General features: G+C 49.1%; 1 protein-coding gene across 11 annotated transcripts in view; it reads right to left on the reverse strand.

Annotated features, from left to right (window-relative positions):
• LOC118771203 (band 4.1-like protein 3) overlaps nt 1-16727 on the reverse strand; it is a 79253-nt gene that overhangs the window by 27016 nt on the left and 35510 nt on the right. For 10 of the 11 annotated variants that reach the window (XM_036519115.1, XM_036519117.1, XM_036519116.1 and 7 more), the window contains exons 2-9: nt 15210-15415; nt 13265-13456; nt 7439-7543; nt 6985-7027; nt 4639-4714; nt 4314-4532; nt 2925-3012; nt 323-475 (exon numbers count right to left, since the gene is read on the reverse strand). In XM_036519115.1, coding sequence (XP_036375008.1) covers nt 323-475; nt 2925-3012; nt 4314-4532; nt 4639-4714; nt 6985-7027; nt 7439-7543; nt 13265-13456; nt 15210-15404 — 1071 coding nt within the window. In that variant the 5' untranslated portion in view covers nt 15405-15415. The remainder of the gene's footprint in view (nt 1-322; nt 476-2924; nt 3013-4313; nt 4533-4638; nt 4715-6984; nt 7028-7438; nt 7544-13264; nt 13457-15209; nt 15416-16727) is intronic. The other variant, XM_036519120.1, reaches the window with a different exon arrangement.

Genomic DNA, 16727 nt, shown 5'->3' on the forward strand with positions numbered 1-16727 from the left:
TATAATGAGAATAAGATATTCAGATGCAGTTACACAGCACAAACACTGACGATCTTGTTAAAGTTATTCAAATGTAAACACAAACACAAGCTAACAGACTTATAGGTCAATCGTTGTGTAACCTGATGACGCGCATCCCTGTGGAGCTAAGCAAGCTGAAGGCATTTGTTCCAATTTGCGCTGTGCTGCAAAGCAGCGGGACTTCCCTCCTGCCTTCGCGACGGAGGCACTGTTTGCCGGCTCCTCGACCCCCCCCTTGAGCGGATGTTGATGCAGAAGTTGCAGCATTTGCAGGAGACCTCGAACGGTTCGGGATGCTTACCTCTCCGGGGCGGATCTTGATGTAGAAGTTGTTGCGCTTGTAGGAGATCTTGAGCACTTTGGGCCAGGCGAAGCGGTTGATGCGCAGCCTGTCGCGGTAGATGAGAAGCCCGCTGGCGCACACGCCCAGCATGATCTCCACCCCCTCCGAGTCCTGCCGAAAGACACGCCCCCCCCGTCACCAACTCGGCAGATTCAGCACAAGGAGGACCGGCAAACGCCTCACCGCTGGGGGAGGAGGCAGCCATGGCCTTGGAGTACCAGAGACAGTTCTGCTTTTTGATTTACCCAAGCTCTCGATTACTTAACCCGGATCAGTTGTTATGTAAAATTAACCCGATTATGTGATTCAGGGCTTGGATGGAACAGAATCCAGACCCACCACTGCCACTCCAGGACCAGGGTTACCCATTTCTACTGTAGTTCTTCTTCCTATGTGCTGTGTTCCAGAAATATGTGGTTTGAGAAATGGTGTGATATGACTGAAGTTTGGCCTTGAAAGTGTCTCATGTATTGTCTCATGAGTTAGCATTTCCTGTCGTATCCATGCTGAAATGTACAGCAGCACTGGTATCAGTCAGCCTATTCAATCACCACTAGCTGGGTAAAGTGGAGTCTGATGATTGGGCACAACATAATAAAGGGTCCTCCCCAAAGATTCTGATTGGACAATGGAACGATCAGGTGACAGGGTTGCATGGGTATTGACCTACAGTGATCAAATGAAGAGAACTACAGCGGGGTGATGAGAGGGACTGTTCCCCATACAGTCTAAGCAGGGGGGCGCTTAACTTCAGATGGGAAACAACAGCCAATCACAAAGCTGCTCCGCAGTCCTTGCAACTGCAGCCTGTAATGATGGGGTCTACAGTCTACTGACATGCACAGTGACCACTCCACACTACAGCACGCACTTACTGACACATGTATGCACACAGACACAGCAAACTGGCCCTTACCTCCCCCTTTGGTGGAGCCAAGCACTCAAAGAAGCTTCCTACCAACTAGTCCGTCCATTCGGTGAGAGAGGAAAGAAGACACAGACTGATCTGACTAATCCCAACAACACTTCCAGACCGCATTGCCTGGTGAATCATCGTCTAGAGTTCTCCTTTTGCCAGGAGTGGGAGGTCTCATTACCAGTGTGCAGTACTGAGGCCTGGTGACATTAGCCAGATGTCTACTGATCTGACTGCTGTTCATCTACCCTTGAGTTTTTGAAGGGGGTAGACAGGCACCTAAAAGTACACTGAGACATTCCAGCACAGACTGAATCACAGCACGGAGGGCAGGGATACAGGGCTGGCGGTTCCACAGCACAGCTGGAAAGGCTTGGTCCAGGCTTTGGTCCACTTTCCCAACATACCAAAACGGTCTCTACCCAGCTCATGTTAGCTGTGTTTCCATTGACCTAGCATGACCAAACTATATGAGTGGCACTTTAAAAAGACACAAGGTGGAGGTATGCGTCTCAGCTAATCCCTGTCTCACCTCCAGCACCTGTTACTGACACCTGAACACTGTCTGCCTGGCCTTCCTGGTGCTGCCTATCCCCACCCACACTGTGGTTGTCAGTAAACTAAGCAGAGTGGTTGCTCATCAGATTTGTTTATTTATTGTTTATTGTTTATAGGATCCCCATTAGCCAAGCCGTACAGCCCCACTATTCTTCCTAGGGTCCGAAAAGTAAAGAATTATAATAATCGAGCTAAAAATACATTACATTTGTGTGCTTGCATGCTAGCCTACGGTAGAGGAACTACCATCTGTGCACTCCTATTAGCACCGTGTTGGTTTTGGAGAGACACAGTTCTGATTATAGGCTGAAACAAAGGCTTGCCACCACAAGCCCTTGGCATTCTAGAAGATAAGGATGCCTGTTTCTGCACAGCCTAAGCTAACAGCTAGCCTACCATTAAACTTGGAGCTGGCCAACTTCCTGTCTTCTCAGCCACATTTCCTGTGGAAAGGCCTCTGGCTTGCCTCATACACAGCTAAGACAGCTCAGTGGAATGCAATTACAGCAATAGGTGTCAATTTAGTTAAGTCTTACCCCCTAATTAACATTTATAATATGACCCCCCGGGACCTCAGCTTTAGAGGACCTAGCATTGCACTGCCATGTCCCCCAAACTGAGTCTGATCTCTGAGGTCAATGTTGGGTCAGTCAGCAGTGAGAGCTATGACAGGCAGCCAGGATGCATGCAGACAGGCACATCCACAGCAAGAAGCACATGCACCCACACAGTGCTACAACACTGGCAAGCCCCTCCCCTGTCAATCAGCTGTGCTTTCACAAAGGGAGCCTGACATGATAACTGAGACCACATAAGACGGTAAGCTGGTTAATTCATAAAACACACCTGTGAAGGGAATTCTGGCAAAAAACCAAGGGGTATCTGAGGAGCAGGGCAAAAGTACAGCTATGCAAAAGAGTATAGTGCTCTTCATGGAGCAAGATGGGGTTACGAGACAGTGGGTGCCACTCGAGCGAGTCAAAGAGTCTGGGTCTACCTGCACTGGATCTTGGTTGCTATAGCAGCTCCCTCAAGCCCAATCACATGCGTCTGTACATGAGGTAGGAGAAACACACAGGGCCTTACCTTGGCGTGGTGGAGGTCCACTCCGTACATGGACAGCTTCTTAGCGTTCTCCAGGAAGTGCATCTCTGCCTCGGCGGGCGTCATGCCTCTGTGAGTGGGAGGAGCTACTTTAGCATCTATCTCATTGGCTCATGTGCTATGGAGTGACAGGTGACAATGACATTTTAAAACACTACAAATCTACTCAACAGGGAAAACACAGCCACACAGCAACCAGGAAAAACTACCTTTTCAGTAAAATGTTGTGCTTCATAGATATGGAAAAACCTGCCAATGTTTTAGATTTAGGACAGGGGAGTCAAGGAAATTAGAACAGTAGAGAAAAGAAGGACAGTGGAGAAGAGAACAGACAGTATTTGTGTATACTGTGCTCTATATGAGAAGCTAACTCTTATCCAAACCAAAGCCAGAAAATTCCACACACACCGGGCCTTGCCTGGGACCTGAAGGTGCAGCTTTACACATCCAACCAATTTATGCATGTTTGGTACATCCCCAAGGTCTCCATTTCAAATACCTATTTCCAGCTTTCTACAGAACTTCAATCAAATCTCAACCTTAAATGAAAGTCATTTTTTTTGTTCAGACAATAAAAAGGCACTCATTAATATTTTGTAGTAGCAGTAAGCTCTGGGCAAAATATCCGGCAAGGCCATAATTCAGGCAATCCCCCCGCACCCCTCGGCAGCCTAGGTGTCACCATGGGACTCCATGCTGCAACAGAGGGGGATATTGGCCTGAAAAATCCCCTGCTGTTGCTTCTGATGAGAGTGCAGTGGGGTGGTGGTTTAGCTCTGCGGAGGGGGCCTGCAGGCCGGCGCGTGGGAGCAGTGGGGCTTCAAGGCCACAGTGTGAGATGAGCCGTGACTCACGGGGTCAGAGGGGTAGGAGGGGTTCACTCCCAGCTCTGGTACAATTAATATCAGCTCCACCCCCACCCCCCTCCCTCCTCCCAGCGCCCGCCCACCCAGCAGGACCTCCACAGTAACGACACGTTCCCTGAAACTGAGAGCAGTCCCTCAAACTGCTTCACCTCATGTCTGTCCTTTATTAAAGCAAACCTTGGCCGCTTTGACAAATGAATGCAAGTCAGGGAAAGTATTTGATTGATTCAAGCTTTTAAACGTCCAGTAATAGACCATTAGATTGGTGTATGCATGGCATGTCCATCCAAACACTTTCACCAGGGCTTGTGTCCATACTGGTGTTTTTTTTTTTCCACAGAAAATTCACTATCAATTTAAAACTCCACCTAGATGTTAATTTCGAATGACAACCGCTAGGTAAACAACTGTTAGGCTAACTGCCCTAGGTGGCCTTCAGACTAATCTGAGGTCTGCACGCTGAGTGTAAAGTGTCAAGCGAAGGGGCAGGTGAGAGGCGACCTACTTGTAGTTCTTGTGGAGGTCCATGACTTTCTCCTCCATCTCCTTGGTCTGGTTGGGGGCGAAGCGGAACTCGCTGACGTAGTCGATGCCCAGCTCATCCGGGTCGTAATCCCCCAGCTCTGACTGGACGGTGTAGGAGCCCAGGACGGTGTGAGTGGCAAAGGAGCAGGGCAGGCGCCCCGAAACCACGTCGTCCCTCAGCTGCAAGCACAGGTAGTACCTGAGCCGGAGAGGGCAGAGAGGGGTCAGCAGGAGGGCAGGAGTACCCAGCATTGGCAGAGGCAGGCGGTTTCTATGGTGACTGTGAAGCACTCCGCGGGCCGCACCTTGTGATGTCTTCTGACAGCTGGGCGGGGTCAGGGGGGTAAAACTTTACATTGAAGGCAAAATTCCACGGTCCACCTGAAAGAGAAAAACATCACCCCTTTCAGCCAAAGACACTGTGAAAAGACACATGAAAGCCAGGACAAAAGAACAGCAAAAAAAAGAAAGAAAGTTACTGCACACAGCAATTTTACCTTTCTATAGAGCCCTTACAATGTTCTGAGGACAATGAGAATTAAGCAGTTTTCGCACATAAACTCCGGACAAATGTCAGGAGAATTGGGTCCGGAAATAGGCCAGAACTGCCCTTTCACACATGTAGCACACAACAGGAGATTGTCCGTGACAGACGCGTTCTCACATATTGTAAATATTCCGGTTGGTTTAGGCACGGGGCGGCGCCTGGGTACAGCGTGCACGAGACAGGACATGAAGCAAAAAGTACACTGCAGAAATCGCAGTGGCTGTATTCGAAACCGCCTACTGCATACTGTGTACTGCATACTACACAAGTATATACTGTATACTGCATGCTGTTTTTCAGTGTAGTACCCAGTATGCAACCATTAATGATTACATTTGTAGTATGTTACATTGTCGCGTGAAATCATTGCGAGTTTAGAAACATCCAGATTTAGATTTCCTCGTGGTATTTTCCAGTTAGACTCCAGCCACTTGCATTCTCACAAGTGAAAAGTATTGACGAGTTCACAAAAAGTGTTCTAAAGTTTAAGTAATTTTCAGGTGTTTTCTTTACAATGTCTTACCTTTCGGTGGTACGGGCACATAATGTGGCACACAGGAGGAGAAAGCAAACATAGCTATTGTACTTTTGGGTAGCCTATAAAAAATATCACACATAGCCATCCAAATGGTGCTACTGGTACACATAATTTATTATTAATTATTAGGGGTGCAGCGGATCACAGCGGTTCGGATCATATCATGGTTTCTGAGTCACGGATTGGATCATTTTTCGTATCAGCTTTCCATTTATTACTTAAAGCACTTAAAGCAAGGAACTTTTGCCCATGGTTTTAAATGAAAACAACATTCAAGATATCCAAAAAAATCTTATAAAATATTCAATACTCAATTGTTGAGCGCTTGTTCTGCTGTTCTTAGGCTGTATCCGAAATCGCTCCCTATTCACTATATAGTGCATATATATACATTTTACACTTGATTGTTGGACTTAACTGCCAGCTAGCTAGCTAACATTAGTTTCATCTAGCTAGCAGGTTAATGTAAGTTGCAACTAGCTAGTCACTTAGCTAGCTAGCTGGCACAGTTAGACACAAAGATGTTCATACAAATGTTTGAACAAACATAAACCTTATCCAGAAAATTAATAATTTATTGTAAGACTGTGAGTGAGTGAACAAGTCAGTGATTTCGGAAGCAGCCTTTATCTTCGCAACGCTTCTGCTAAGTAAGGTTGCTGGTTTTTAAAATGGCGCTTGTATCTTTTCACTGCAACTCTGCATCGAGATTTAGGGAATTGTTACTTTAAAAAGTGACAGCGGTAGTAAAACTGTATTTCACACTATTATGGGTAAACTTTGCAATTAATCCGCTGTTCACATGCATGCCGAACCGTGGTGGGGGGATCCACATGGATCACAGATCAACTACGGTCTGTTACACCACTATTAATTATACATTTATTACAGGAATATGTAACATATATATAATATAACAGGAATATATATAATATATATAATATATATAATATAACAGGAAAGTAAGTTTTTGTTGTTCGCTATGTAATGTTAGGTCACCAGTTCACCACCAGTTCATCTAAGTATACCTATCACTATTAGCTACAGCTTAACCAGATAATAAACTACTAATCAACGTTATTAATCATCCTAAGAGACAAGTTTTGGCAGTATAGCTATAGCTAACTATCTCTTCAACGATCGTTGGACTCAAAATAGCATGTATTTGGACGTATCCGCAATATCAACAAAAGAGTGGAACGAAATATGCAGGCAAGCAGAAAAGAGTACGAGGCAGATGTTTGTATTCTTCCGGTTTTGCGCCAGTTGCATGATATAAACGTCATCAACACGCCCACTCGCTCGCTGTGAACTCTCCGGCAAATTACCTGCTCTATTCACACATGGGCTCACTCCGACATGAGACGGACTTTGTACTAGGGAGCTGGCAGAACGAAGTCTGTCTCATGTCCAGTCCGACTGATTCGGACGTTTGCGTTCTCACATACAGCTCCTCCGGCTAATAGCTAGATAAATTCCGGCTTTCAGTGTCTGAAAGGGGCTTTAGACTCTGCCTGGCCTGGGTGTCATTCCGAAAACAGAGAGGCACACGGAGGAATTACTCACTTCTTATCTGTTTCTTCAGCTCTTTGGCCGGGTCCAACCAATTCTGCAAATCAAGTGAACAGTATCAATGGATGATGACCTGCAGGTCTGTAAATACAGCGATTGTGTGGAGTGTCGAGGTGAGGTCTGTAAGCACTCCGTACAGAGGCTGTGTGGAGTGTCGAGGTGAGGTCTGTAAGCACTCAGTACAGTGGCTGTGTGGAGTGTTGAGGTGAGGTCTGTAAGCACTCAGTACAGAGGCTGTGTGGAGTGTTGAAGTGAGGTCTGTAAGCACTCAGTACAGAGGCTGTGTGGAGTGTCGAGGTGAGGTCTGTAAGCACTCAGTACAGAGGCTGTGTGGAGTGTTGAGGTGAGGTCTGTAAGCACTCACTACAGAGGCTGTGTGGTGTGTTGTGGTGCGGTCTGTAAGCACTCAGTACAGAGGCTGTGTGGAGTGTTGAAGTGAGGCCTGTACCTTTTGGTTCTCCATGTCTCGGAATGTGATGCCAAAGTAGTCCTTCTCGAGCAGGTTGAGCTGCTCACACACTTTGTCGAAGAGCACCTGGCCCCTGGCCCGCTTCTGTGGGAGGAAGCAGAGACACACACACTGCTGGTCAGGGAGGCTAGGGGAAGAGGAATCATGGGGGTGACGGGGGAGTGAGACAGTTTCCCTCATAGTTAGGTTCCAGCCAGTCTACAACCAGCACCTATCAGCCCTGGAGAAATGGCCTCAGCCTTCACTAAACATCCAAGGTTTACTGGAGCAGCTACGATGCCTGTGAATTGTAACATGAAAGACAAGCAGTCCAGGGGCATTGTGTTACAGCAGCTTGTCAGCTGCAGTCACAGGCCACTGGACAAAAATACCTATATGTATGCACATACGCACAAGTGCTAATTCCACCGCATCCTTGCAGCGTTGAACAAGATGCAGTCCTGGAAAACAGGCAGACCATATAGATATAAAGACTCCCTGGGAGGCAGGGTGGTTGTTGGATCTTGACTATTTCAGAACCATTAGCACTGTATTAAATATCTGTTCGGTTTTAAATATTAGTAATTCATTTACCACAAACTCATTCCTGCATGTGCGGATCACAGAAAATAGAGTGAATTACCAATCTGTGGTGATCAACAGCCCAAGAGAGGGAGTGTTTTGTTGGTGGATTTTGTTTAAGCCACTTCAAGCATACAGATATGAAGTATGAATCAGCAAGGCTTTGAAGAGCTTTGCACATCATCTCCCTGACTTGGGCTGCATTCAGCAGTGCGGGAGAGTGCTCTCCAGATAGAGTGCAGGAGCTCGGGGGGGGATGTGTCAGCACGGCCAGGTGACAGAAGACAGATCACAGGGCAGGTCGCTGCCAGAACAGGGAGAGACCCATCTGTCACTCATCTGCAGCACACAAGCACACATCTGTGGACTCCAGAGTGGGAGTTTCCTTAACTGGCCTCAAAAGGCAGGCCGTATAAGCCACCCCCATCCCCAGCTCCTGCTGGCTTCAGGCCCTGTCCCGTGCTGCCGTTCCTTGCTAGATGCAGCAGTAGTCCACGGAGTCATTTGACAGGCTTACATCTGCATGAATGCCGCAAGGCTATTTTTAACCCTCAGTTACCAAGTGCCCCCTGCTACTTCAAACCCACACTGCAACAGCTGTGCGTGCACAGCCCAGAGAGGAACAGCTGGAGGAACACAGCACACCACCCCGCAGCACTCACACACACACACACACACACACACACACTTGCAGTCAGAAACACACATTGATTCAATCACACGCCCAAGCACAAATGCAGTCACTCACACACACGCGCGCGCACGCACACGCACACACATACACACACACGCTCTCACACAAATGCACACTGTCTCATACATACAGACAGAAGCACACAGATGCATTTGCAGTCACACACTCATGCACCTGCATACATACATGCTCTCACACACTCGCACGCACACACACAGACCCACCCTCATACACATGCGCACATGCACTCATACACACACACACACACACACACACACACACACACACACCGACACAGACACAGACACACCCGACCCTGTCATCACAATCCCCGGCATCAGAATCCCCTCCAAAGCAAGCCCCACCTCCTGCGTGTGATTGGCAGCTCAGACACCCCCCCTCCTTCAGCATATATTTAACCCTTTCCTTCCTCAGGCATTGCGCCGCACAGCAGCCACGCTTAAAGCAGGCTTGTCCCAGCGGGGGTGGGCTCGCTGCACCGCAGACATGCAGCGCCATGCCACGAGTTTTGGCGGCATTACTGTAGGCGGGACGTGACCCCGCGGCTCACATTTCCCTTTGGCTGCACACTCCAATGTCACAGGCGGGTCTGACCCGAGCCAAGACCTCCAACACCCACAAACCAGTCCTGCTTCCAGTCTCCTCCCACACCACCTACGTGCTCCGAGACAATGCAACACTCCAGATACAAGAAGAGGCTACCCGCTACTCAGAGACCATGAATACTATAGTACGTATCCTCTTTCAGAGCAGTGCCTTCAGCTCTGTCCTTGCCAGCAACTTTTGGCCACCTAGTGGTAATGGATGTTTGTTTTTTTAACTCTGGGGGAGGCATTCACTAACTCACCACCTCTATTGTTTCTTGCTTCCAGTCACCAACAAATGCAAGATTTGACCGTGGATGGTCTCAGATGTAGATATGAACACAGATTTTAGTGTGTTGAGTTGAACACAGTTTGAACAGTTTGAAGTGGGGCTAGTGTGCACCGCAATAATGGTGTTTCTGATAGGCTGAGAGACGGAGGGCAGTGATCAGTGTGTTTCTGAGAGACAGAGGGAAGTGATCAGTGTGTTTCTGAGAGACAGAGGGAAGTGATCAGTGTATTTCTACGATGCTGAGAGATAGAGGGCTGTGATTAGTGTGTTTCTAAGAGGCTGAGAGACAGAGGGAAGTGATCAGCATGCTTCTGAGAGGCTGAGAGACAGAGGGAAGTGATCAGCCTGTTTCTGAGAGGCTGAGAGACAGAGGGAAGTGATCAGTGTGTTTCTGAGAGACAGAGGGAAGTGATCAGCCTGTTTCTGAGAGGCTGAGAGACAGAGGGAAGTGATCAGCGTGTTTCTGAGCCTAAGAAATGCGCACTGCTCTGGACTCTTGAGTCTCTCAGAGTGCTGCACAGGGAGGCTTGAAGAGAGCAGTGATTAGGAGTTATCACAGTCTCAGTTACCCACACACAGAGCACTTTGCTCCTGGCCACCGCACTGACAGCTGTCTCCCCGGCAACAGGCCAGTAATCATAGGCTTCTGTCAGAAATGGAGCAGAGAAAGCTGGATCTCACTAACCATCAAACACACACACACACACACACACACAATCGCTCAAACAAACACACGTGCACAAGCACATGAACTCGCACACAGACACAGAAGCTCACACTCACACACACAGGCACGTGAGCACATGTACAGGAACACAAACACAAATGAACACGCACCCACCCACACACTCAGTTCCTCTGAACGAGTTCACTCCATAGATTTCCTTTAAACCTCATCCAGACAACACTACCACTGACGCCACAGCAAACGCAAGCTGAACCCACACTGGCAGCTACACAGGCCATCTGCAGCAGCGCTGAACACACTAATCTCTGATTACCTGGCCGTCTGGCTGGCCAAACATATGGGCTCTCATTCAAACCAATGCCTTTGTGAGTTCACTGCTCTGGTGCTTTCAAACTACTTTGTGAACACGGACAACACAGTTGCATTTCCATCATAAAAAGACCCAGTTAAACTGCAATATCTCACTCGGTTTCCTGAACAATATTTCTTTAATCTGATCAGCACTAGGCTCCAGAATAAGGGTTCATTAAGATGGCCTCTCCTCCCCTAGGCCAAGGGCCATTGGAGCCTCCCTCACTGCTCACTGCTTGGCAGGTAGTGATGACACAGAATCAGAGGGGCTGAGCTCCAGGAAAGAGAATCCCCTGGAAACCTGCATCATCCTGCACAGAGAACCGCATGTGCCTGCAGCCATCGAGGAATATGTGCCGGTAACCACCTTCACTGCATTACTACATGACTCCATTACTATCACTATTACTGAAGTATGCCATTTCCGATTCTGTTACTATTTGCTTCCACTACTATCAGTATTACTGATGAATTCCATTTCTGATTCTGTTACTATTCGATTCCGTTACTATCACTATTACCTATATGTTCCACTTTTGATTCATTGTGATCACCAGTGAATGCCTAGCACTAAAGCACCACTGCTACTCCTTTACGCTACTACCCGCTATGACTTGATGTTTATGAAATGTGCACTGGGAGGAACCCTTCATCAAGAGCTCTGTACCAAATCACCTGTGACCGACTGAATGAGCTGGGGGCCACAGTGACGATTAAATAGTGAGGACTGGTAAAAATTGCAAAGTCGTAATTCTGCAAGTTAAATAAGATGATTTTGTTGGGGAAAAAATTGAAGAGACAGAACCGGAGGGACTGAAGAGTGAAGGCCTGCCATTGGCCACAGAATGCTGGCAGACACATCCCAACATATCACCATAATCCTGAGGTGCACACACATACACACATACACACACACACACTTTCCAAGGGAGAAAGACGCAAATGCTTGGTGGGCTTACGATTTGACGCTAATACTAATCTGGCTAAACCCATACTGCTAAAAAGCTAAGTAGACTGAAAGCCTTGGCACATTTCTTCTTCTCTCTTAGAGCAGTAAACGTGTGAAGACCACACATCAGGACGATGAGGTCTGCTTTCTGACAGTGATTCAGCAACATAACCTGTCAATCACAGCCTTGATGCGCCTTTCAGTGAGAAATGAGATCACTTCTGTGGGAAGGTCCACAACAAGCAATTCAAGAACTAACAGCATCTATAGCTATTGCGCTTTAGTTTAAACAACACAGGAGTGAGCATCCAGAGGCAGAGCATGAACAGCAGTCGCTGTTCTGCTCCCTGCCCCTGTCCTTGCCGGGGCTACACTGGGCTAGATGTACTGCAAAACAGAGACCTGCTGGTAAAGTGAACATCTCCATCAGATCAGCGACAGAGACGATGTGTTCACAGCACGGGCCTTTGAAGAGTGTGGTGGAAGGCAGGAACCTGCCGGGACAAATACGCCGCTGTTCGCAGATCAAACACAGGCCCGACAGCTGCTCATTAGATGGGTAACTGGATTTGGGAGCGTCTGCACGTTTTAACTTTTAACGTGATTAAAACTTCAAGAGAGCAAGCTCGGCGCAACGGCGGTCGCTGCATCCTGTTTGCGCGGGCAAGGAGCGAGCCGGCCAAATCAGCTTACTAAACTTCGGGCTAATCCCCGCTAATGAAAAGGCCGACGCTACTATGGCTCGTGGGGGAACCACAAAACAACACTCCGGTCTGCTGCTTTACAGCGGGAATTCGTTTCTGTGCACAGCTTTGATTAAAAAGGCCGCTGCGGTCGCTCCCCTTCGATGCGGTGCCTTCCCTGCGGCCTTCTCCATCTGAAATACCTCACACTGGTGATATTTAAACACGGTTCAGGTGAGGGGCAGCCGTGCAGGTAGCGGCCAGCACCGGATGCCAAAGCCAATGACATTTACCCAGCGCTCAGACAGCCCTGCAGGAGACAACCTGATTGATTCTGTCAGGTCAGGACTTTTTTTCACTGTTTCCCAGAAGAATGTTTTCCTCTGGTAACTGAATTTCCGTGGTGAAAAAGCCAGGGGTATTAAATGAGTTTAGCTGTGATGGGCTGACAGAACAGCCACAGCTCAGGAAAAGCGTAACGCGCTGCAATGTGCCAGCCACCGCAGTGCAGAAATAACACTTTTTGCTGTGACGTTAAAGCAACTACAGCGGTACTATACGAAAATAAAAACCCAGGAAAAGCCATACGGTTAGACATATGGCTAGTAGAATTTATAAATGAGCCATGTTTTGTCCATTACATGGAGTGTGCTTGGTACGCTTGAATAAACATTCATTGACTTCCTCTAAGAAAAAAGCCGTTTCATCCACCAGATTGAACTGCACCTCATGATGACTTATGTAACATGGCTGACTGTAACTAAAGTGCTGATTTCAGAGGATGGCCCACAGTGCCAGGTAACGGACCGGAGAGGAGGATGCGTGACAGCAATGTGCTGCCTCAGTTCCGGTCCTGACAGGTTTACACAGGATGAGAGTAATGAGCCAGTTCCCCCCCAGGCCAACGCCACAGGAACCCCCCCCCCGGCCCCCGCACTGTTCTGCGAGGGCTCTGACCCCACTACCCCCCAACGTGTCTCACCTCCACCACGCAGGTGTAGTCGGAGCCGTCCAGGAGCGTGACCTTGCACTGCATGTTCTTGGGCTTCTTGGCTGTCTTCAGGGGAGACTTGGACAGCTTGCTGGACGAGGACCTGTGAGACGCCTTGTCGTCCTCAAATGGCTGGTATTCGGGTTTGCTCGGTGGGACTCCTTCTGCCTCTCTTTCCCCGTTCTGGGGGAAGAAGGGGGAAAGCGGGGGTAGGACAGTGTCAGACAGTGATGAAAACACCCCAAAAATATAGCAGAACCCACCACTACACTGAATTAGTGAACAGCGCTGCAGAGACTGACCAAAACCTTTGAAAGCCAAATCCAATTTTCCTAACCCTCGAAAGCTAAATCCTGAATCACGATTTGCAAAGGACTCTAAGAAAGGGCACTGAAAGTTAATACAACTTAGAATGAAGAATTTATACTTTCAAACTAAATAAACAATGCGTACTATTCTGAAAAGCTAAGGATCACTGCACTGCTTCTTTAACCTCCTTTGGGGAATAACCTGGGAGGACCAATTCAGCAGAAGTTCAGTTCAATTCAGTTCCTTTAAAAAATGTACTTAATACTTCTGTTCTGAACTTAACCCTCTCCATTTCCCTCTCTCAAATACATCAACAGCTCAAACACTAACTGACCTGCGAATTAAGACACAAACCCTGAAACTGCTTCACACACGGCTATGTACATATGACTGTGCTAATAAGGACATAATGTAAGCTGCCGTGATAACGGGCAGGTTTGGAGACAGTTCATTAAATAGCTGCTTAATCTTCCCTCTAATCTTTCAGGATTAATGAGCAGACGAGCTAATTCAAAACATGGGCGCTCGTCTGGACAGAGTCATCTCTACGTGTGGTTCGGTGGAGAAGGAGGAGGGCTGTTAACAGCAGGGGCTGAGCGGCACCCGCACAGTTCCTGCTGAGTCATGTTACTAAGCTACTTTCGAACCCGCCGACAGGAAAGGCGTTGTGGTGTGAGGGGTCTCTCCAGGAGAAAGGACGTGGGTCAGGCTCCATCTCTGGTGTTTAATTATCAAAAACCACGCCCTGTGTGGGATTAAAACTAAGCAAAGAGGATGTGCACACTGTCTCTGGACACAAAGCTCAAGATCGCACTGACATCTATTTTTGCACAATTAAGCTTGCGTGCTTAACATGCAACTGCAAGAGCTGCACAGTACAAAGGCATTTTGTGATTTAACATTGGTTTTTAATGTTTTTTTTTTTAACTGTTATCATTTAAAATGGCAATCAGTTCGGAAATTGAGATTGATTTTGTTCAGTTACGCATGAAAGTTTGGGGGGAAAAAAAAGTAGACAGTTCAATCCAGGGATAGTGCTTGGCAGGACACGCAGTGCCATTCACTCAGCCAGCAAACAGCCTTCACAGCGGGGATCTGTGAGTGCCCGGTGCTTCTAACTCGACAAGCTCCCCAGGGTTACCAGCTCCAGCTGCCTTCTACACAAACACCGATAAGTCGATATCAGCCATTACGCACTGCTACCGCGATTCCCCATGGGGACCTTGCTGCGCTGTGTTAGCCTGAGTGGGGAGCTGTGGCTGTTTGAATAGCAAGGGTCTGGTGAATTAGCCCTCCTACGCCACACTGCAGCTGAGACTGGCCTGAGAGTGCCTTGGCAGGGTTCCTGACACTCCGTATCAAACGGGAGACAAAGGAAGGCACTGCGGCGGTGTGAACATCACACCCCACGCCAGCTGGGGAGTCAGCTGGATGTTTAAAGCTGATCTTCTCCACTTTTGTTTTATGTTTTTATGTATTTATGGTCCCACAACATGGGTGAGGAGGGTGACCCAGCTGAGCTGAGAGCTAGCTCCTTCCTGTGGGAGGGTCTGTCTGGCGGCTTCAGGGTGTCTGCAGGGGTCAGAGATCAGATGTGAAGGGTCAAGGGTCATGTGCAGGGACTCACCTGGTCCTTCTTAGCAGGCGTGCTGTGGCCGGCGGCAGCAGGAAACTGCTCCCTGTCAAACGGCTGCGTGACCTGGGTTGGCGGGGCCTGTGCGGGCACGGCGGCGTTGGACTCCTGTGGCGGCGGCGGCTGCTGCTGCTGTTGCTGCTGCTGCTGCTGCTTGGGTTCCGACTCGGAACCTGACTCGGTCGTCATGGTGATTCACACTGCATCAGGAACAAAGAAAAGACAGGTGTAAGCGGAGAGGGCACAGGGGTGAGCGGAGAGGGCACAGGGGTGAGCGGAGAGGGCACAGGGGTGAGCGGCGAGGGGACAGGGGTGAGCGGCGAGGGGACAGGGGTGAGCGGAGAGGGCACAGGGCACAGGGGTGAGCGGAGAGGGGACAGGTGTGAGCGGAGAGGGGACAGGTGTGAGCGGAGAGGGGACGGGGTGAGCGGCAAGGGGACGGGGTGAGCGGCGAGGGGACAGGGGTGAGCGGCGAGGGGACAGGGGTGAGCGGAGAGGGCACAGGGCACAGGGGTGAGCGGAGAGGGGACAGGTGTGAGCGGAGAGGGGACAGGTGTGAGCGGAGAGGGGACGGGGTGAGCGGCAAGGGGACGGGGTGAGCGGCGAGGGGACAGGTGTGAGCGGAGAGGGCACAGGGGTGAGCAGAGAGGGCACAGGGGTGAGCAGAGAGGGCACAGGGGTGAGCGGAGAGGGGACAGGTGTGAGCGGAGAGGGGACAGGTGTGAGCGGAGAGGGGACAGGTGTGAGCGGAGAGGGGACAGGTGTGAGCGGAGAGGGGACGGGGTGAGCGGCGAGGGGACAGGTATAGATGGAGAGGGGACAGGTATGAAGGGAGAGGGGACAGGTATAAATGGAGAGGGGACAGGTATGAAGGGAGAGGGGACAGGTATAGATGGAGAGGGGACAGGTATGAAGGGAGAGGGGACAGGTATAAATGGAGAGGGGACAGGTATAGATGGAGAGGGGACAGGTATGAAGGGAGAGGGGACAAGTATGAATGGGGCTGCTTGCTAGCTGCTGGGACTTCACTCCCCCACCAGGACAGGTAACACCTCACACCTGCCTGGCAACACCAGTGCCACAGCCAAAAACATGTGCCTTCTGAACCCTTCAAATCATGTTCATATTAGTAACCACATTTAATATTCCTCCTTTAATAATACAATAAACTCTGGTTATGAACGGGATGAATGGTAATACTGTGCTATATCACATTCCAGCGGAGGCACAGAACATAAACGATTACATTACTCAGTCAAGACACATTCCCCGCCTACGTACAGCCTCCCCTCGTTAATGTAGCTCTTTTGTCACCAATTCCATCTGAGCGGCACAGCTCGAAGAGGCCACAGAGCAGCTCTCAGGAGCACCTCGCTAAGCTAATGCCACGTCTGATGTGCTGCTTCACAGTGGAGGGGCCCCAGAGGTGACACCGTCTTACTCATTAGCATGCTGCTTTAAACCTGCAGCAGCTCAGCTCTAGCGCTGAGACCCACACACATCCCTGCTGCC

Source organism: Megalops cyprinoides, chromosome 24, assembly GCF_013368585.1.
Source record: "Megalops cyprinoides isolate fMegCyp1 chromosome 24, fMegCyp1.pri, whole genome shotgun sequence".
Classification (NCBI taxonomy): domain Eukaryota; kingdom Metazoa; phylum Chordata; class Actinopteri; order Elopiformes; family Megalopidae; genus Megalops; species Megalops cyprinoides.